Raw genomic sequence first — 22,650 nt, forward strand, 5'->3', positions numbered from 1 at the left:
ATCAAGTAAAGCACCATCCATCAACATTCAGGCGTGACATAACCTCAAATTTAAACAATAATAAACGTTTCCAAAGTTTCCTCCTCCTACTAATTTACTCTCCTTTTTACTCAGTATTTGACCTTTACTATTTTGGTAAGTTAAAGTTCTTATTCTACTCTAATCTGTTACTTTTTTTACATTGGCATTTAAGTATTGTCAGAAAGTTTGGGTATGAAAGAACGATCAAAGAGCAAGGGCATGTTGTGCAATACGCCCTTTTTTTGGCAATCAATAATTTAGCATCTGCATATCCTTGAAAACACAGCCTTTAATTTTATGATCAGTTTTCGATTCTGTGAGGCGCGAAAAGCTAAAAGGTAGGAAGTCTTTCTTTGAGCCCAAACGCACATCTTTCAGCTACCAAGATCTCCATGGGTATGAGTAATATTCAAAGCAGTATTTTACCAAGAAACCTAGACATTTTTTTGCATGTAAGAGGTAGCGTAAAGAAAAGAATAAGTAGTATATCGATGACCATAGTGCAAAACCATGTATCTCCATTTCCGCGTTTCAAAATGTCTGCTTCAAGAACAAGAAACAAGCCAACTTTTTAGCTTGATATTTTTACCGAATATTCTGCCCGTGTAGCAGAAAAATCAAGGAAGTTTTCGATGATTTACGCAGACTAGTTTTTCAAGGAAACCATGAAGTAGGAAAGGAAACTGCTATGTCACAAACAGAGATACGTGGTTTTGCACTTCGGCCATCGATGAAATGATATCTGTACTGCTACCTTACATGGTGTGCGTATGCAGAGCTGCAATTACTGAAGGGCCAAATCCTTCACTAAGCTGCAAAAAATTGTATTTTAAACATGTGACGTTTTTTCTTAGCATGAGTGAGCGGAGCAAAGAGCTCATCACATAATGGACTTCTAAGGTGTTAACATGGGCAGACTCAATTAGGAGTAGATGAATTTTATACCTAATCTGAATCCGTTTTTAATTTTTATTTATTAAATACTAGGTAGGTCTCTGGTAGATTTTTTCACAATCGTGAGGAGGAAGGAAATCAGCCTAAATATGGATGTCACTATACTTCCTGCCCTAGAAGATAACTACATGTACCTGGTGAGTATCTTGTACTCTTTCTGCAATTAAAATTGGAAAATTATTGAAGTATAATTTCTTCTCTTTGGCCAGTAGCCAAACTATTCTACTTCGACAACGTAAAAAAAATTTAGTCCAATCAATACTCTCAGCCTGCTGGAGTTAACCTATAAAGGAACAACAGTCACTTACTTTTTGAAACACCTGATGGCTCTCACCAGATCTTGATTTTCCACTTTTCATTCACGCAACTCGAAACGGAAAAAGAATGCAATTTTTCTGCCCTCAGATGATCCTACTTACTTTCATTTTCCCCGTGCACAAGTACTTTTATGAAAGAGTCAATTAAGTTGGGTTCCTCTTTGTAGTAATGTCGTTCGCACTTGAGCAGTGAACTTCGATACTCATCTTAATTAGATATTAACCAGTTAAGTTTATAAAGCTGTATCACATTCAATGATAAAGTCAAGAGCCATAAAGATCTCCATTGATTGAATCGGTTTCAGATGTAGGGAAAGAGGTTGTTTCATGTTTGCTAATTTAGACCCACTCTCAGTTTTGGACCAAACTTTGCTCAGATGTTGTACCTATTAAGTTTCCCTGATGCCTGGGAAAAAATAGCATAAAAATATGAAAGCCTCTAAAGTAGGTATAGTAGCGTAGAACTAGTAGCACAATGGTAAGGAATAGTAATACTAAAATTTAAACAAGAAAAATCTTGAATGCCTTCTGCCGTCACATTTTTTTAGCTTTATTTCAGGTTCCTTCACGTTTCTTTTACAATCAGCGGATCAAGCATTCTCTGTAGGCCTGATAAGTAGAACCAATGACAGGAAAAGCAGTTTTATTCAAGTTTTGTTTTTTTATTTTAGATAACTGATAAAGCAACCAAATCTGCAGCAATTGTCGACCCAGTCAACCCAACACTAGTCTTGGAAGAAGTTGCCAAGCGAGGTGTTTCGCTCGAAGCTGTCCTTACAACCCATCATCACTGGTTAGTATACAGTGTTCCAACGTCTAAAGTGGGTTTGACTTGTATTTGAGTGAAAGCCTCATGTATCGGAGAATATCCTCCGAAGTTTACAGCATGAATGATTGCAGGAAGGCAAAGTAGTGATTGATATCTGTTTTACCATCACTTCAACTTAGCAATGAATTGAAATACTCAAATCTTTGTCTACAGGTTGCTGATGTATTCATTTTTTCCTGGGCTTATTTTTTAGACCTTCAAAGCTCTTTATTAATGATTTTTAAAAAAGACACGTTTCCATTCAGGATGATCAGCCAACGGTAGAAGGAAAGGGTGCCTCCCGTTTAGAAAAATCTGAGAAAGACAGAAAATTGCTTTAATCCCAAAATAAGCTCTCAATATTTTTGGTATAACTCCTCAACTCTCACAGGAAGTTAGGGAATTTTTTTCTGTAACTTGAAAAAACAGGAAGTAAATTTTCTGCAGTCAAATTGATTAGGGTGCGAAATTTTTATCTGCAGTAAGGTCAGAAAAAAAGATACATGAATATGCAAAACATACATAGATACATAGAAATTCATGGATTCCCTCTTCTTGACAGGAGTGGACACTCTGAAGAAAAAGAAACTAAGATTAGGAGAGGTACCCACTGGAAAAAGATGAATAGCTCAACTCGCGGTGCAAGTAATAGAAATAATGGGAAATATTCCTACCTCAAATCGTTTCCATTTTCCATTGAAATCAGCTAATTCACAAGATAATATTTTGCTATTCTTTGCTACTTTCCTACATTTTTTTTGTTCTTATCATTATTCGCTTAAATTTTACCGTAGGTAAGTTCATTTTTGCTGGCAACGTCCAAGCAAGCATAGTTGCTTGTTATATTATTATACGAATCGCTTAATGCTCATCTTTTTTTTTTCTAGGTATATTACAACTGTTGGGAATTTTTTCTATAGTCTATTTTTTTCAAATTTATCCCTCTGTCGAAGTGAAAAAGGGCTCTCATCTTTGGCTAAAGTATCAAAAAACTTTAGTATTAATCTATCTATCTGGGCTTTATTCTTCCAGGGATCATGCTGGAGGAAACACACAACTGAAAGAGAGCATGGAATCGTTGGAAGTTTATGGTGGTGACTCAAGAGTCGACGCAGTCACAAAGATTGTGCAGGACGGAAATTCATTTAATATTGGAACCCTAAAAGTGAAATGTTTATTTACACCGTGCCACACAACCGGACACATCTGTTACTTTGTGTCTGCTGATTCAGGACCCCCTGCAGTTTTCACTGGTATGTATCCTGAATCACATTATAGACTCTTTTTATTCTACAACCCAATGTTTCAGTAATTTTCCCAAAATTGAGTGAGAATTGGTCCTTTTAAACCCTCCTGCACACTTTGAAATTCTTTGAAATTCATTAGTGTACAACGCGAAAAGTGGCGACTGAGGGGCGGAGTGAGGTGAGCGGCTTGATTTATTGTCTGAGGGTTGGTTGGCTTCGTCGAGCCTGGTTCCTTTAAATGTACCATTATATGTAACCGCATTTCAACCCTTAAAGAATAGATAATATTTGTCATTCAATCTGTTTGGAGAAGCAGGAAACTGACAGAAAGTCACTAAAATCATGATATGAGCGAAAATTATGTAAAGATTATGAAAGGTTCAATAGGGTCCATTTTCTTAACTTACCTCATTCCGAAATTTAAAATTTTAAACCTGCTCTTCTGCTTCATAACACTCCTGTCTTGATGGTTTAAAACATTTCCTTCAAGAATTGCCGTGCTTTTCAAGCACATAGCTGAAATTATGGAACGCATGGATGCAATGTATCGCACGTCACTCTGACACGAAAAATGGCGTCCGTTGAATCACCTTAAGTCAACTTTTTTCGACTTCGGTGTTCAAAGCACACCTTTTTGTTTTGGAATGGCAGTTTTCTGATGAGTTGTCTGCATATTTTATAGGTGATACTCTATTTGTGGCTGGATGTGGAAGGTTCTTTGAAGGAACTCCTGATCAGATGTACAAGGCTTTGTGTAAAGTTCTCGCGGGATTACCAGATGAAACAGTGAGTCAATTTTCAGTGACGTCATACTCCTAGATAGACCACCAAGCAGAGCGAGAAATTTAACATCACATTATATGTTTCCTCATCAACTTTTTCTGTTGAGCATAGTGGACACATTGCTAATATTCTTCAGCTCAATAGATAGAAAAAAGTTATTTGTGTTCATCTATTCAAACTTTTCACTGCCAGAAATTCAATGTCCACTTAAGTCCAAGCGGGTATCAAAATAATTTAGCATGTTTATTAATCCACAAATTTTCTCAGAATGCTAAATTTTTCGTTACAAGTTCACAAGTTCCATTTATCAGAGGAAAAGAAGTCTTTTAATCCCCACCTCTAGTTATTTCCTTAACATTTAAAAATGTCTGGAATGAGAGATGAACTTACTTGCATTTGTATTTTTTTTTTAAGCAGACAGTTTAAATTGATAGATTTAGATGTATGCCACCTATAAATGCTTGTTTTTCACTTGTAAGATGTTTTTGATTGTTTTCTACTTATCAACAGCAAAACTTACAAAACTCTTATCTTCTTTGTAATGTTTCAAAATCTCTGATCCCATTTTATTTTTAAATGAAGACCGGGCCAACATCATGGTTTAAGATTTTCTTAGAGTATTCACCGAGGAAATAATCTCAGAAGTTTTTATGAGATTACATAGACTTGTTTTCCATTTGAACAAAAAAGTATGACAGGAAATCTGCAATAATGCTAATGACCGAGATACATGGTTTGGGAGTTTCCTATCTCACAGGCTCTGCCAGAAATTTTAAGGAAGAAAAATTTTTTATGGCGATTTAGTTCTAAGCTTATCTGGTCTAAATAATTTCAGGTGAAAACTTTGATTAAATCAGTAAAATTAGTGAAAAAGTAACATCAAGAAACAGTAGGAAATATCAGAATATTAAGGACAGTACTGTATTAAATGTATGCAAAACTAAAAAATTGAGGCCTCTCATTTTCTTATTCGTTTATCGCATTCACATTTTAAGAAAGCCATGACTTTATGGTTGTTTCAGAAAGTTTACTGCGGTCATGAATACACAGTTACCAATTTAAAGTTTGCTCGCACAGTAGATCCCTTGAACCAGGATGTCATCAACAAACTCAGCTGGGCAGAAGGAAAACGGCGAGCTCATGAACCAACCATTCCTTCCACCATTGGTAGGTATTTTTGCTCTTTCAGGTGTCTTTTGATTTTTTTCTGTTCTGTTTATTTAAGTTTGAACCGTATTTATTGATTGCTCAACTTAACTCTGAATCCACCCAATTTAACCGGATTTAATTTTAAGCCTGAGGAACAAGTCCAAAGACATGAAAACTGTATTAAGTATATTGTGACCAGTTCAATATTCAGGGTGAAGAAACTTTATCCCCTGAGTAGGTTCAACAGAGCTTCCCAGGTTGCTCGTGACAATAACTACCATGTCAGTCAATTGCACCAGCTGTGTTCCGTTTCTTCTTTTTTTTAGAGCCTCACATAAAGACTTCCTGTCAGCTTTTTTTCATATTACTCTATATAAAGCTGCCGCACCGGCTCTCTCTGCCCCTCTTAGAGAAAAATTGGCCGAAGCGATTTCCTTTAAACTTGGTACATGCTTAGCTAGTGTCGTGAAGAGTTGATCAAAATTATTCCGATACCATAATGTTACCCAGGACGCCCACAAGAGCGAAAAGTTATGTCTCCTTATAGTAATGTCCTGGGGATACGAGGTTGTTTACGTGCACTGTGCTGAACAAATTCAATCGTGTCGCGTGACGTCACAGCATTATCGACGAATTTCAGGTATCAGGGGGTATTTTTTGACGGATCTTTGTGAAAATGGGATACAGGAGGTATTTTTCGACGGGAAACTCGAATTTTTGGTGAGATTTTCAAAATTCCATAATCCAAGATGGCGGCCGTGGCTTAAAATACTAAGTTGGCTCTTGTTTGATCGATTCTTGTGAAACTCGGTAACTGCGGGTATTTTTCGACGGGCAAGTCGAATTTTTGGTCAGATTTTCAAATTTCGAAAATCCAAGATGGCGGCCGAAGATATTGTCTTCCCATTATTATTATTTTGAATGTTGATAGCTATGGCAAATAGCTATGGTTTGGGCGTCGTAGAGCGCGAGGCTTTGCTGTGAAAGCTTTATGCATGTATGTAATAGCTATGAGGGGCGGCTCGCGAAGCGAGTCGCAAGTTCATCATGAAGCAAGAAACTGGGTTCCCGGCGCAATCCCCAGCTAGGCGTGACAGCTCGCATAGCGAGTTAATCGTGGAAAATGATATATATTGCAGTGCCTGTATTCCTTTCTTCCTAACTAAGATTCAATTGAAACTAGAATTTCTTGAAAATACATTTAAAAAATGTATAGTCAGCTGCTCGTATACTGACCACAGTGTGTATGTTTGTATTGTTTTAGCGGATGAAAAGAAGACGAATCCATTCATGCGAGTAGAGGATTTAACTAAAATTCAGCACCCGCAGGAGAGCATCAGCGAAAAACTAGTCATTGATATGATGGGTAACATCAGACGTCAGAAAGATTCCTTCCGTGGGTAAAAATTAGATGCTAGAAGAACCAAACCAGTTCTCTCCTGGGTGAATAGCCGATGCATAATTTGGAATTGATTCTAACATCTCCTCCTACCACAGTAATTTCGGAATTAAAATTTTGCTGTAGACCAAAAATTTTCTCCTTTGAAATTGGAAGACACTTTCCTCAAAATAGGGTATCTACAAAATTGAATAACCAAAAAAATATTAGGGGAAAATATTTCACCCCCAAAATGTCAAGGAGATGTTATGAAAAGTTTTAAATTTCCCCTCCCACCTGATTATGCTCTATCTCTCGAGAGTGAGTGAAGATATCAAAAAATTCTAGCTCTGCAAAGGAAACCTGAGAGCATTTAGATCATATTTAAAATTAGCAACAGAAAGTGCGCCTGTTTCATGCATTTTGTTAGATCTTCAGTTAAAATGAAGAAAGTAAAAGATTCAGATCCATCTCTGGGGAATATTGTCTTTTTTAATCTCTAAAAGCCTTGCATTAAATTTTGAGGGAAAATTTTTTTACCTTAAAAAATTAAATTATAAATAGATAAGTGGTTCCATAAGTTCTTATGCTGTTATAAGTTTTAAGTGCAGTTAAATTTTTTGAAGGAAACCATATTCTAAATTATTCTGAAAAATTTTTAGTAACGAGAGAAGTAAATGAATGTATTCGAGATTTGTATACACATCGTCTCCTGATCTTATGACTTGGTCATGAAGCTATGCTTATTTTTGATTATTCTGTATTTTTAATTATTCTGTATTTCTACGATCACAGAATTAGCATTGTTAATTTTATTTTTATAAGAATGCCTGCTATCATTCCTTTTGTTTTTGATTTTACATGAATAAAAATTTGTTTTCAAAAAAGAAAATAAATCCTCTTTTATTTTGTGCTTGAGCCCCATCCGGGCAAAACTAAGCAAAAAAGAAAAGGTTGCCTATAAATAATGGCCCTGATAATGATCATTAAATTACAGAAGAGTCTGCGCAGCAAATGCCAAGTTCAAGCGGAAATGGAAGTACGGGAGCCTTTTCCAGCCCTCTCATTGGTCAGCAGTGCAATTTGGAATTAACAATGACCCAATTTTTAGCTTTTGAATTCAGTGTTATTCCCAAATTCTCTTCCTAAAGACCGGGATGACTTTGTTCACATCTTGTTCATGACTTAAGATTAAATATTGCTTTCTTGCGGTTTGCAGTGCTGTATAGAATAGCCATTTTGCTCATACATTCACCTCTATCTCTATATGAGAATTTTAAAAAATAGCAATTACTTACCAAATTGTTCCAATTAAACCGCAGAGTGTGCAAGTATAAAGTCCTGCACCTACTTGCTTGGTTTGCAGAATAAAAACAGTGAAAAGTAGCACTGAACGAAGCGTCTCATATACGCAATTATTTCAGATATTACATTTTGGAATGGGACAGATTTTTGATTTGTGTGTACAAAATCTTATCATAATAAGAATCAATTCTGAACGCGAGTAGGTAATCATAATAATCGAGATTCACCACCTGATATTCCTCTATTTGTGAGAAAGGAACTAGAATTTTGATGGAAGTGAAGCACCTCTGAATTCTATTCTACCCACCCAAGAGAGAAATCCTCCCCCCCCCCCCCCAAGTCTTAAGGAAAGGCAGGTTTTAGAACTATACTGGCATTTATTAAGGTTGAGTAATTAATAAATATTAGCCCATGAACCCACTTTTGGGGGGGTTGGGAACCCACGCTTGGGAACTTTTGAAATCATATAGCATCTCATAAGTAGGACTTGGAGAACAAGATGCATAAGTGCAGTTTTTGTCAGAACAAGGTACATAAGTACAGTTTTTGCCATTTCCAGAAAAACGTGTTTCGAAATTCCATAGATTCGATATGGCAGGAAAAAGGTAACTTTTTGGAATTAACTTAACTTTAACAAAAATTGGAATTTGGGAGCGAATTTTTCACAGAATAATAAGACTAGCTTTACTTAATACCTCATTTTTTATTTAAAAGCTGCACTCATATGCGCCTTGTCCTCCAAGCCCCTCATATGCAGTTTCAGCCAATTTCCTCCTGAATAATTACCATCTATACGTGTTCCTCTTTCTCCTTTCCTCTGTTCTTTTCTTCTTTCCCTTTCTTCTTCCCCTTTTTTCTCCCTCTTTTTTGGGTGAACGTGGCGGCGGGTTTAAGGCGGATCCAAAGGCAAGAGGGGGGGGGGGGGGGGCGCAACCCCCTCCCCTCCCTCTCACCGCTGGATCCACCTTTGCCCAAAGCAGAGTATGCATAAAACTTTCCATATAGAACACATTGTGCAAGGAATAATATGTAGTTTGACCCAAAAATTTTCACGTGTGACTGACTGTCAAATAAAGCATTTTGTCCAAAATTTTTTTGCTCGTCTCTTAGCGTGCGACAATCAGTCCAAAATATCGCTATTGGTGACCCCTCGTGTGTAGGACGAAAAACTTGTCCAAAATATCTCCATCCTCGACCGACTGTGCGATGGACAGTTTGTCCAATAACTTTATTTCCTTGAGCCACTGTGCGACGAGGTACTCGACCCAATCTCTCTGCCTGAGGCTCATCAGACCCACTGTGCGACTCATGTGCGACTGCGTCGCCTGTTGTTGAGGTACCAACGTTTTTAATCTCACCTTTTTAGAATGGCAGCCGAAAACATCGATTTTGTCCCTACGAGAATGCGATGTTGTGTTTTTTGGCTTCTATTTTTTTTAGAATCTACTACCACCTATAGACAGATTGATTCGGTTGAGGACGAGGTAAAAAGGGCAAAAGAAAACAGTAAGGTGGTGTGGATAGGAATAAAATAAAATGTGGTGTTGCTTATTTTTAGGTAGGTCATTTAGGTGATTCGTCGCGGTTTCTAGCTTGGTCGAACTGGCGTGCGGTGTATCTGTATCGCATTAAGTGCTTATGGCTAAAATCTCGGCAGATCTTGAATTTTTAGCCCCCAAAGAAGAATGACAGCCCCTGCGTATGAGCCGAAACAATCTCTATACGTTGAAGCCGAAGATTTTCAAAATTCAGAGAAATGAAAGAAGGGTCATTTTTGGGTAATAAAAAAAGAAAACAAAGAAAATACCCAGACATGTAAAATGGAAATCGAGGATTTGGCGATTAAGCATTTCAAGGGGGGGGGGGGGGGAGAATACTTTCATCTCGGGGGCGCTGACCGGCCCCCCATTTCCGGTTTCTTTTCCCGCTGTATGACGTCATCAAGTACTCCCCTGCGACCCCTCATCATGAGACCTCCACCATTTCTGACAATTTCCCCTTCCATTCCCTAGAAGTTTTTAGCGCCATTTCCGACTTTTAGTCCACTTGTAATCAGTTGACCAATAACTCAGACTTCCTCCGATCAATTGCTTCTTTTCTATTATTACAGTCCATATTTGTATTATGCATTATCTATGTTAGGTGTGAAAAAAATTTCTCAGATCAGAAATGGCACTACTTTTATCGTTTCTTCAAAATTTCCCCTTCCTTGCTGCTGATTGGTGGAGCGTGTGGAGAGTGGGGGACAATCTACAGTGGGGTGGGAGAAAAGGACGCCACCGTGAATCCGTTGGTGTTTCAATCCGGTTTTGTTCCAGGAATTCCTATCTTTTTCAGCATTTCTTAACGTGAAGCATTGAGCAAATTTTACACCTTGACGTCATCACCAAATTGACCTTTGTCATCCTTGTGGACTTCCATAACCAACCTCTTTGTTGAAGCGAAGGTAAATATCAGATTTCACTTTCCCCCGTTCGACGCTTCGTTCTTTTGCAGGATTGTTTGTGTCATTTGCATGTCCATGTCCGAGGAAGGTTTTAGTTTAGTAACGTTCTTGTCTTCCTTTCTTCATCCTTACGTGTACATCCCAGCTGCCGCACTCGTTGGGTACTCCGCAATCAAGACACCAAGGTACAATATGCTAGGTTAACTCCAAACCTCGTCTGTTTATTTGGCCGGCGCGGCGGCAGCTGTCTGCCGGTATCGTGATCTCGATCTCGTAGACTTTCCGTTATCATGTGCAACTCTTCTTATAAGAAGCAATGTCTGGGTTTTTCAAAAGCAACGGATCGCCTAATGAAACTTTGCTGTGGTGGTTTCATCCAAGAGCCTTTTGTTGCCATCCTTACAGTCATACCATCCGAGCTTGGCTGCGGCTCTTATTGACTGAACACCTCTTGAGCTTTCGAGCGGATGAAATACTTTGCATTCCATGAAATGAGCCTTTTAGAGCCAAGTCTGAGTATTATTTATTCTCAATTTTGCATGGCTCATGTCTGCGGAAAGGAACAAGAGATCTGTTTATTGTTTACATTTTTGTCTCGGTCTTACCTTGCCGTTAAGCAGCAGCTCATTTATGTGTAATTTTTAACTTTTGTTTTTTGTTTTTTTCGGTGGTTGAAAAAGGGAATGTTAACCCCGAAACGCACCATCTAATTTATTTTTATTTATAGCCTATTTTCTTATTTAATTTACATTATTGTAACCATGCCTAGCTACGAAAATGCGCCCTTCAGCCTTTCTTTTATGTACTCTGCTCTAAACCAGTCAACTGTTAAGGAGGTAGTTGCTTGAAATTTTGAAGGTCCCTTTGTTTAGAAACCTGAGCTCAGGTCATGTTGGATCGAGCAATTAGAGCTGATAAGAACCCTGGACAATCCTCATGGGAGATGGCTCTCTCTACAATCTGATGATACTTGGATATGTTGCTCAGCTAGTCAATCTGATCAAAAGATCTGATGGGCCGAAATAGATCCCATGAGCGGGTTTCGAGATACTCGCCGATTTACGTGTGTATTGAGATTTTCACTGGCCAGACTATTGTGCGGCGCTGCTCGTGCCCCTCCCTTCCCGTCCACTCCGGCCCCTTTCTGCTTCCCTGCCACTCATACTCAAGGCTTGGACTCTGATGCTCATGAGGCTTCGCTCATCAAGTGGAGCCGGTCGGTCTTTATCACCGTGAGCGCCGGAGTTCAAGCCGCAGGTATGGGTGGCGGGGAAGCAAAGAGCGGCCAGAGTAGACTGGAAGGAAAGGGCACGAGTAACGCCACACAATAGTCCAGCCATCAAAAACTCAATATACTCACCTAAAATGGCGAATATCTTGAAACATGGGATCTTTATCGGCCCATCCGAGTTTTTGATCAGCATGAGTAGCTGAGCAACATATCCAAGTTTCATCAGATTGTAGAGAGAGCCATTTTCTGCAAGAATTGTGCGGGGTTCTTTAGATACTGAAAGGGCAAACCTTCAAAAACATAATCCTGAACATCCGTAGAGCCGTTCATTTCTCTTATTAATTTTATAATATGCCGTCCTACATTTTCTCTGTATTATCGTAGGTTTAAAAGTTTTTAAAGTCTTGAACGTTATCTTGCAGCATGTGTTCTCACCAGTGCGTTCACTTATGTATTACAGAATCATGTCTAGAAGAAAATCTGAGAAACTGTCCAACGGTGATGTCGAAGCCGCAGAGAATCACACGGAAGAGGAAGTTGACCAAAATGATGACCAGTCAGACGACAAGCCAAGAGCCTCCAAACGCGCTAAAAAAGAAGCCAAGAAAGATAAAAAAGAGGCTAAGAAGAGTCCTCGCAAGCGTAGTGCCTCAAAATCCCTCAAGGAAGAAGACGAAGAAAGCGATACAGAATATGAGGTAATAAAGGATTCATCCCTGTTTTTCATGGTAAATTTTTTCCCCCGAAGTTTGATGAGAAACTGGTTTCAAGCTAAGTCGGCAGTTTTTTTTCTGTTTGCAAGCACTGGCGATGCAGTCATTGATTAGCGATCAAGGATTGATCGTGAGCAACCCTACTGCCGCACTCAGAGACGTTAATTGGTATACTGCGCATGACAGTCGAATGTAAACAACTGCCAAATTAGCTTACAATACCTCCGAGGGGAGGTTTCACTGTCAGATTGCAGGCTTCTCTCTTCTGTGAGAAGTTTTCAACTGCACAGTCAAGTTAAATCACCTTGAATTAAAAAAAAAGTTAATAACTTGGCAAAATTGAAAAATAGGGCTGGTGACACACTTCAAAAATCCTGGGCAATGACAGATATCTTGGTAGAATTTTAAATCAATGAATGTCCTTGAATTACAAAAAATTGCTGCGACATACTAGTAAATTGTTGAGTCTCATATCATCCGATTATCTCATTTCATATTTCTGTCAAAAAAATTTACTTATCTATCTCACGAAATGGTAACTTTAGAATATACATGCTACTAGCGTTACATTACAGAGACGGGAAATCTCCTGATTTACTCACATTGCTAGCATTAGAAGAGGTTATATTATTGTTTGCATCCAATTTGATATAAGTAATGGAGAATCCTTATGGTAACATAATTAACATTAATAATAGTGGTAACATTACTAGCTCTTTCAGTAGACAGCGGAGAATGAATGTATACATATGATTTTCCATTTCTGTGGCATTCTAAGTCTTTTAGATGTCTCCCTGTGTAATGACCTGTCAAACTGATCAAGAATAATTTTTTACTGTTTCAGGTCGCCAAAATTGTTGATGTAAAAACTGTGAAGGGAAAACGACAATTCTTGGTCAACTGGAAAGGGTACGCTAGCAAAGATAACTCTTGGGAGCCAGAGGATCATCTTTCATGTCAGGATCTTATCGATGAGTTTTTCAAAGATAATAAAAATGTAAGCTATTTTTTCATATTAATATTCAAATTTTGATTTTGTTCATATCGATATTTTAAATTGTTATTTTATCTGGGAGGGGGGGGGGGGGGGAGGCGTGATTTGACCGAAAGATGAGACTTACTGAAAGCACCTCTTAATTCCCTTATTCTTGGAAACTTTCTGACTCCTTCAGAAGGTAAAAAGGGTTTATGAGAAGAGTCTAATGCAGTACGTGATTATACCCATAGAGTAAAGAAGAAAAAGGGATGCAGAAATTGCTCGACCTCGCGTCTGCCCAAGCGCGTGAAACTGAAAGAAGGAACAATAGTTATGGATCAAAAGTCAAAAATCTTGAACAAGGGGAGCGAGAAAAAAAAAAACAATAAAAAGAAAAAAAAAACCGGGAAAATAAGAAGAACAAGGCTCTAGCTCTTGAAATTGAAGGAAAACTTTGTATAAAGCCGATGAGTTAAATGTGGAAAGCCAATGGGCAGGCATGTGAAAATATGTAAACTTGGAAAATTCTACACCCCTGCAAAGGAGTCTATTATTTTGCCCTGGTTCAAGGTCGAACGACTAAGGCAACTAGATTCAGTAGATTTCTCAAGTTATGATAGTTCTTATTTTGGAGAAATAAGCTCATGGCTACAAGGAGCAGAGTTAGCATTTGCATAACAATGGGCCAGTTGCGCTGGTTGCAGAATCGCGTTTTCAATGCTTGATTCTTGTGGATAAGTTAAAAATAATACGATTTGTCCAAACCGCAACTATCTACGTTCATTATTATCCGAGATGTTGTTGCCCTTTGAAAAGTTGAGTTTTTTATGTCATCCACCATGGTAGTGATACCGTTGGTTTCTTCCACCTCGCTTTCATCACTCAAGGAGACACACATTTGCACTGGTCACTCACCGTGAAACTCGGATGAAAGCAAGGTGGTAGAAACCAAGGGTGCCACTACCATTGCAGTGTCATTGAAGCGTTTCCCCTCAGCATTGGGAAAAAAACTGAAATCATCAGCTTGTGTATTTTATTTATTTTTTATTTCTTTATTTTTCATTTGGTTCACGGAAGAAGCCATCAATCAATGGCTATCATAAAAGTCAGTGATTTGGAAATCATAAGGAAATCATCATCCCTCGATTTGAAATCCCACCAAGTGGCTAATTTGAACAAAATTCTTGGTCTTTTTTGTTTGAATCATCATGCGCACACCTTATTCATGCTTGATTTCACTCTTCGTGTTTTTCTTGATTTAGCAGTAACATTAAAATTTATTTTCTTTCCTAGAAATCGCCTGAAAAGCCAAAGAAAGCGACCAAGACAGCATCCAAATCTCCCAAAGGCAAGAAGAAGAAGACAAAGTAATTGTTGTCGTTTGAACCGACTTCTCTGCCTCAACTGTCTATCATAAGGTCTGAATAAGGTTTTCTGTTTTTTCATACTTCATCCCAGTCAGGTTACCAGCTTGTAATACTAGATGACATCAATTAATGACTCACGCAAAAAAAAGTATCTCTGCCGGAGTTAAAAAACTACACTCTTGTACAGATTTGTAGTAAACCTGTGCAGCTCGGTTGTTTTTTGCTTTAATGAAATACTATTTGCCGAGTTTTTTTTTTTTTTTTTTTTCTTTCTTAAGGAAAATGGTGATGGCTCTCTGCCCTAATAATATTTACACCACTCTCGGCTCAGGCTTTTTATGATGGAATAAGCCTCTTCAATTGTTAGTTTAATAGAAAGTTATAACCTGCCTTGTAATGTTTCAATCTACAAATTTGACTTGCCATGTTTTAAAATAATTTTTTTTTATTCCTCTAACACTAATAATTCACTGAATGATGTAAGAAAAGAGATGCTCTTAAGATCAAGTATTTTACTCAGAGGGAAAGTAATGTCTCGCTTGTTCGCTAACGTTTTCTAACAAACCAAAAATTCTTTCATTGTGATAGACATGAGATTGAGAAGTATGTAATTATTTTTTTGTTGCAATTATGCAACGACTGTACAGTCTTGAAAATTAATGGTCTCTTGAATTGTTCTCATTTTTTCCTTTGGGATCAAACCGTTCCCGTTTTTAGCTACATGAAAGGTACGTTCTACTACCAAATTACGTTTTAGTTAAAGTTGACGTCTGAGTGTCAGATATCTGTAAGGATTATATTGATTAAAAAGAAAGGAGGAATAAATTTTATATGTATAAAAAAAAAATTGTTTAGTTTTGATGACTATTTCAATTAGCATGAACTGTTTGGGAATACTAGTAAAGTGTTCTTTAAAAATATTGTGACTATTATCAAGATTTGTGATGCGGTTCCACAAAATTTTTGTGATGTGCTTCTCTATCCATAATATCTTCCCTTAGTGTTTTTTAAACAGACATCAAGAACTCCTCAAAGCGGTCAGTGAAATGTTCAAATTAACTTTAGTCAGGATAACTTATGAAGAGTTTTTTTTAATTTTTACAGTTAGCGTAATTGGGATGGACCATAAGACAAGGTGTGTCTCAAGCATTATTATATATATTTCTTCAACCAAATTTTTCTATCTAACACGGATGGTACAAAAAAATTACTGAAAGTGCATTAATTCAAACTTTCTCAGCAATGCTGTAAAAAATGTTAGCATCTCGGTAGGAATTTAATTTCAGTAATTTTTGCGGTGCAAATCCTGTTATGTGAAATTTGCATGAACTTATTTCAGAATACCAAAATCCGTACCTTGTCTTGTGGCCCATTGGAATTAGCAGATGAACAAAAATTAGGAATACTGTATAAGGCAGTAAAGCAGTAAAGAAATAGTAGTACTACTGCACTATGTTGTTTTGGGTCGATGCGTTACCATTTACAATATTTGGGTTTTCCTTACCTACCAGTGTAGATCACACTGACCATGATCACCAGGGTAATAATTATACTACGGTGAAATAGTGAGGCACTTTCATCAGCATTATGTAAATAGGTTCTGTTGAAGGTTTTCTTACCCTCAACTTCTCTCTGTATTTTTGTTCCATATTCATTGGTTTAAGCATTAGATTGTGTCAAGTAAATTTTGTACGGCCTCCCTCACATAATGTCAGCGGTTCATTAAAGCCTCTGGCTGGCCGAGTGCAGATGTAACATGATAAATCCATTCTAAATTGAAATAACGTGAATCTTCTCAAAATGAGTACTAATCTCACCTTTGAGTATGTACTCTTTTTGCAGACCAACTTTTTTCAGAGGAAACTTTTTTTTTTTTACTCCTAGGTAGTTAATATCAACCAACTTGTCCATAAATCCCCTGAACTTAAGCCATTTCTCCCTCCTTTGTTGAATCTTTTTCCCACCCCAAATAGCAATAGAGACAAACATTAACACATAAATATAATGTTGATATTTCTCATAGATAGTAAGATAACAGCCCCAGCTGTCATGAACATTTTTTTTTAAATTCATTTAAAACGACTGGTTGAAGAAGGAAAAAAATGTTATTTAAGTCCCATGCTATGTTGCATGTTTTCCACGCTGATTTCAGGGGTATTGGCCCCATTTATTGTTGGAGATAGTCCTTAAAAAATTAAATCGTCGTTTCCTGGACAAAACAACGTAACTTCACTTCAAGGATGCTAAATTTCCTTCAACAATTTATTTTTACTGTGAAACTGTTGGATATTTTCTTCCAGATTCCCCAGGCCCTTCCGTGGATCATTGTCAAAAATCAGCCAAATTTTTGACAGAAATCGCATCATAATTTTTTTTTTAAAAAAAGAACTGATTAAGTAAATATTGTACCCTTGGAATGGAGGTTCGTTCCTTAATCCAGGAAACGATTAATTAATTCTCATTTCATCGTGTACTTATATGAGCATGAAACTGTCTTAAGATATACCTAGTACATTTTCAATAAATTTATCAGCAGTATACCTTGAGTCTCCATCATTACCAAGATTAGATAGTACCAGTGCTCCCGACTCAGTTTGTTTACTCTCAAAAGCAGGTGTGCTGTATTTTGTTAAAGGAACACAGGGCATCGCTGAGTCCATATTGCAAATTCTGGTTATTTTCACATTGGTCAAGACATGTCTTCCCAGAGCCACACTAACTTCACAATGTAAATTTGCAACAGAATTTGCACTGTGGACTTCAGAGGTGCTCGATATGTTTATAAATTGATGAATTTTTATTTTTTCAATTTTTACTGTATAATATATCTGTGTGACTCCTCATAAATTACTGTTTTATTTATTTGACACTTAAACTTGATACCTCTAATTTTTAGAAAATGGGGAACTGATTTAAGGGTTAAAAGTCTGTAAAATAAATGCAAAGCAAAGGACTACGCAGTACGCACCCGCTTTGTCATCTTTTCTTGGGGGTTCCCCCATATCAAACAACAGGAAGTTTCTGCACTCCTGCACGAGGTTTAGGAATAGTCAGGGGATACCGGAAATGTCAAAGAAATTTTTATAATTCAGGGATTACCTGGAAATGTTCGGGAAAATCCATGAAAGTGTGAGTGAGTTTGACGTTTCTTACAAGAAGTTTTGCCATGAAATTATTTCAAATTATGTGTTTTTAACCATCTGGCATATCTTCCATTGTCAGGAAAATTTACCAAAATATCTCCGGAAAATTCATTTTCTAAATTCTGTGGCAACCATGACTAGTTGAAGAACTTTTCAGAATCACGCAGTTGTTTAATTCATGATAATTTTGAACCTCCAGTTTGGGGACATTAAATAGATTGCATTTTGCAAAAAGGAACCACTAGCATTGCAATGATGCTAAGATTGTGCAACTTCATCTTCTGCAATAAAATTGCGGAAATCGTGAAGAACTATGAAATTTAGATGGTAATTTTTGTCTTAAATTTACAGTTTTTAGCGAGTAAAATAGAAACTATTAATGGATAATCGGGTTTTTCCTCCAAGACAAAAGAAATTGCACAATCTTAGCAACATTGCAATGCTAGTGGTTCCTTTTTGCAATATGCAATCCAAATTGCAGTGTTTCAAGTACTTAATGAGTTGTTTTGGACCCATTTTGCAAGGTGATTCCTAAAAAAGATCCTTGCCATTGATTACCATTGAATTTTGTTTATTTGCCACCTGAGTCAAGGTAAATGCTGAACAAGACGCATTCCGCATTTCAGGAGTAAAAGAGAAGAACATTATGCAAGTTTAACTAATATATTTCCCGGACTTAATTGTGTTCTAGTCGCACCATTGCACCTTGGAAAACTTATACATGTATTCAGGCTTGTGCTGTCACAGATTTCCTGTTGCATTTCATTTTATCTCCAGACGAATGGTTATCGTTTTAGTTCTAATTCCATGCAATTGATCAGGATTGGTCTTTGGAAATTTCGCACCTAAACATCAAAGTCAATTTTTCCGAAAGAATAAAGAGACGAAAAAATCCAAGGAAAGGACTTATCAAAACTATACACACCATGTTCAGATACCTATTTTTTTCATGTCGAGGGCCGGCAACATTGTAATACATTTATATCATGCATTTCACGAAAAATTGACAACATTAGTAATGGTTTACTTAATCGGCACAGTAGGCAACAATGAAATTGGACGCATTTCTGTCAAACGGAACCACGTGCATTATGGCGTAAGCCCTGTTATGCATGTATTCTTACGGATCTCAGGGCTCATGTCTTAATGCACATTGTTCCGTCTTCCGTTTGATAGAAATACGTCCAATTAATGTAAGACGAAATCGAAACAATCTAAGCTTCAGGTAGTGTCACATTCGACGGAAAGTCAACGAATTTCATTATAACGCCTGATGGATGCAACTTATTCGGGCTCCATGAATGTCTGTGTTGCATACGCTGTGAGATGAAGGCGTTTTGATTTCAGAAACTTTTTCACTGTCTCACTAGCAGCGGCCGTCTGTGGACAAGTACAAAAAATTCACAACTCGACATCTGAATATTTGTTTGGAGTTTGTCATCTTTAAGATATTTTTGACTCACAATGATGGTCTATTTTCAAATTTTTCGCTCACATTCTCTTCAAAACGTAGAAAGTGGGCGGGAAACCGGGCCGAGACTCGAGAATCGTTGGTCCCTAAGAAATACAGGGGAAAAAGACGTCAACTTCAAAGGAAGATTTCCCGCTTGAAACGTAAAATGCTCTGGGTGGTTGACATTTTCATAACCCTCAGATACCCAACTTCAATTCTACCAAAAAGACTTTCCGAATGCGACCTACATTGTACGATGACCAAAGCAAAAAGACCCTGGTAAAAATTGGCAGTAGAATCTGTGTTCTAAAATACGAGACCTACGGCCGGCTGTAAGATTTCCAATAGCTTCTTTCTACAGCCGGCTACACAATTTCTTATAGCCGATGGCGATTAAGCAACTCACAGCCAGGCGATAAAGTGTATGCTAAACGTCACTAATTACGGATGCTAGGACTTAGTGAGTTTCTGGACCACTGCTCTCTTTTTGGGCCGTAGTATCTTGATTTATTTTGCAAGGAAAGCTCCGTACTTTTGATGGATGCCTGCTATTCCTAATATATTAGAGCGCCTTCAGTTTCGTATGATACTGTGCAATACCTCTGGTGTGAAATAGTTGCTTCAAGCGCCGTGGCACGGTGCGGCAGGCGGGCAGCCAGCGCGAAACGCGTATTGGCGCCTACAAACCTAACAGGGATACTTCACGCGTTGCGCAATGCGTGAAGTATCCCTGTTAGGTTTGTAGGCGCCAGTGCGCCGCCGCTCCGCTTTGTTTTAGGCTCTAATATTTAATCTGGCGGAGCCATGCCGCAATCACACGCTGAATGTGGTTTGAATGTGGAAGTCATCGGCCCGATGCCTGAATTTTGCGCGCCACGCGCAAAATTCAGCAACGGTTCTCAGCAATTCGAGTAGATTTGATACACATCTGGATGAAAATAACTCGAATTTGCTAAATTTCAGCCGTTATTGGGTGATGACTGTTGACTTCCACATGCAGCTGCTAAATTCAGCGTGTGATTGCAGCATCAGCGTTATTCAACTCATGATTTTGAAATGTTTGCACATCCTGTATGGATTATTCTCGTTTTAATTGTTGAAAAAAAATATGTATTAAAGGAACATATAACGTGTGTTTTGTAAATACTAAGGTGGTTCCGTATCAAACACTCAAACTTAATGATTTCCAAAGCACACGAACTTCTACACAATTTCTTTCAGCCTTTTATAATCGATGGCGAAAAAGCGACAGCCAGGCGATAAAGTGTAAATCCCGGCGATAGGAACTATAGCCCGGCTGCATAATTTTTTATCGCTTCGTATAGCCCGACCGTATGATTTTCTCCACATTCTACAGCCAGCTATATGATTTTCTGTAGCCTTCTTTAGGCGGCTATAAGAATTCCTATGGCATTTTGAAACGCAGCTCTTATCGCCATTTTTTACCAGGGGACTTCAAAACCATAATCTGAACCGAGCATTTTGACTCTCTATTAAGATAAGACTTACAGACAAAAAAATAAAAGAACGTAAAATAAAGATCTTCGGAATTTTTCAAAATTACGGCTCGATTGAAGACTTCAAAATTATGATCATTTTTGGTCAACATCATTGTACAGTACCACTCAGATAGGATACAGACGAGCGCCTTCAACTCACTGCGTAATCTTAATGCGAGATTCTGATACCACTATACGTGCTTCACGGGAGTTATTTTGCATAGCTAGCTAATTGAAGGCAAATCATTGGCCGAAACTACAGGGTACGAATTTCAGCACCGTGGCACGTGTTTTTTCGGGAGAACAACGTCCGGGGGTGCCACGCCTGGCTTCCAAGAAGCCCAACCCCACGAGACTGCCTCATCTGCCAACCAAGACCATCCCCCCGGGGGTTGCCCCCTTGGCATCCAAGAAACCCATCCCTAGGGGGGCTGCCCCACTTGGCATCCGAGAAGCTTGTTGTCTCACCACCGGTGACGTCAACAAGCCTATACAAGTGGATTACATTTTGCAATAAGGAACCACTATCTCTGGCTCTTCCATAAAAGCACGTATCCTCATTGGGAAATGAAGGGCTCATATGTTGTTTCTAAATTGAGCCAGAAATAGTGGTTCTTTATTGCAAAATGTAATCCAAGTGTGAGCTGCATCGTTTTCGTGGTATTTCTTCGCCTCTGACCCACGTACGACACGTACGCCTTCACTGCCTCGCTGAGGAAGAACACCGTTTGAGCATTCTAGAGTTGCCAAATTTCCTCCAGTAAACGTTAATTTTTGAGGAACGTTATGAACATTTTCCCTTGAAATTTTCAGGTACTATAGATTAAATTGTAAATGAAATCCTGTAAAAAATTCGGGAGAAAAATATCCAAAGTTTTCCGGGAATTTCGTATTTCATCGAAGGAAATTTGGCGACATCTGAAGGTTCATACAGCGTTTATCCTCAGCGCGGCAGTATTACGCCCTTCCAGGCGTGTGACTCTCTGTTAATCTTGTAAAGTTCTAAATTCTCAATACAATTTAAATCGTTTTTTTTTTTTTTTTTTTTTTATTGTTTTTTTTTTTTTTTTTAAGCATTTTCCTGTTCTCTCACAAGTTTTTATCTATGCTATTTAGGGCCGGATTTACCTACTTGCCGCCCATGGGCCGCACGTAATTTGCCGTCCCCTCTCATTCGTTTTGAAACATCAATAAAAACTATCAAGTGAACGTGCCAGAGGGAGAGGAGTGCATCAGATGCGTTAACTCGTGTTGGACACATTTTTTGCGAAAACCCTGCCAACACTACTAGCAAAAATTCACGGAACTTGGCGCGAAAGTTAAGTTCCGTAAACCTATCTTCCTATAGGCCTTCCATTTAAAAGAAATGAACGAAAAAATTATGAAAGAAAAACATTAATGTGGTTTAATAATATATTTCAACTTCAATCGCCGCGCTGATCGCATTATGTTTGGCGCAATGCGTGAAGTATTCCTACAGTCTTGTAGGCGCCTTGCGTCTCACGCCGACCGCTGCCGAACGCCTTGTGTTTGACGCAATGCGTGAAGTATTCATGCAGTCTTGTAGGCGAATATGTGTCACATGCCGACCGCCGCGCCGAGGGCTTCTCCCTTTCATCTCAAGTCTTCGTCCTTTTTGCTCTTTCTAGTCCAAATTACGTGTTTGGTTTCTCTCATAACTCGACTAATTAATAAAGGTGATGTCTCTTGTATCACCGCAAAACGACAAAATTAGAAATTACTGTTCTCTCAGGAAATGAAAGATTTTGTCGCCTTTTCTCGTTTGTAATTTTTTTTTTCATACCTACATTTAAAAAAATTCAAAATTTGCCGCCATGGGTCGCGGCCCATGTGGCCACC

The 22,650-nt window shown here is 38.1% G+C and overlaps 2 protein-coding genes across 4 annotated transcripts; both read left to right on the top strand.

Annotated features, from left to right (window-relative positions):
- Nucleotides 1–7,553, top strand: LOC109033399 (hydroxyacylglutathione hydrolase, mitochondrial). Of its 2 annotated transcripts, none has more exons than XM_019045995.2 (7): nt 1–135; nt 1,009–1,112; nt 1,964–2,085; nt 3,133–3,353; nt 4,030–4,133; nt 5,153–5,297; nt 6,544–7,553. In XM_019045995.2, the coding sequence occupies exons 2-7, from the start codon at nt 1,065–1,067 to the stop codon at nt 6,681–6,683; spliced, it is 780 nt and encodes a 259-aa protein (XP_018901540.1). In that variant the 5' UTR covers nt 1–135; nt 1,009–1,064; the 3' UTR covers nt 6,684–7,553. The 2 variants fall into 2 exon arrangements, with proteins under 2 accessions (XP_018901540.1, XP_018901541.1); XM_019045996.2 differs by having other exon boundaries at nt 31–135; nt 1,013–1,112.
- A 2,664-nt stretch (nt 7,554–10,217) lies between these two features.
- Nucleotides 10,218–17,542, top strand: LOC109033393 (uncharacterized). 2 transcript variants are annotated; one of them, XM_072305600.1, is made up of 4 exons: nt 10,218–10,408; nt 12,100–12,337; nt 13,197–13,349; nt 14,622–17,542. In XM_072305600.1, exons 2-4 carry the CDS (start codon nt 12,104–12,106, stop codon nt 14,697–14,699), a joined length of 465 nt encoding a protein of 154 aa, XP_072161701.1. In that variant the 5' UTR covers nt 10,218–10,408; nt 12,100–12,103; the 3' UTR covers nt 14,700–17,542. The 2 variants fall into 2 exon arrangements, with proteins under 2 accessions (XP_072161701.1, XP_018901533.2); XM_019045988.2 differs by lacking the exon at nt 10,218–10,408 and adding an exon at nt 10,439–10,593.
- The last annotated feature ends 5,108 nt before the right edge of the window (nt 17,543–22,650 follow it).

This window comes from Bemisia tabaci, chromosome 10, assembly GCF_918797505.1.
Source record: "Bemisia tabaci chromosome 10, PGI_BMITA_v3".
Lineage (NCBI taxonomy): Eukaryota > Metazoa > Arthropoda > Insecta > Hemiptera > Aleyrodidae > Bemisia > Bemisia tabaci.

Coding starts and splice junctions, on each gene's coding strand:
- LOC109033393 (XM_019045988.2), top strand. CDS start 10,478: ATGTCCATGTCCGAGGAAGGTTTTAGTTTAGTAACGTTCTTGTCTTCC. Junction 12,338..13,196: donor AAAGCGATACAGAATATGAG/GTAATAAAGGAT, acceptor TTACTGTTTCAG/GTCGCCAAAATTGTTGATGT. Junction 13,350..14,621: donor TTTTCAAAGATAATAAAAAT/GTAAGCTATTTT, acceptor TTTCTTTCCTAG/AAATCGCCTGAAAAGCCAAA.
- LOC109033399 (XM_019045995.2), top strand. CDS start 1,065: ATGGATGTCACTATACTTCCTGCCCTAGAAGATAACTACATGTACCTG. Junction 2,086..3,132: donor CTTACAACCCATCATCACTG/GTTAGTATACAG, acceptor TTATTCTTCCAG/GGATCATGCTGGAGGAAACA. Junction 5,298..6,543: donor AACCATTCCTTCCACCATTG/GTAGGTATTTTT, acceptor GTATTGTTTTAG/CGGATGAAAAGAAGACGAAT.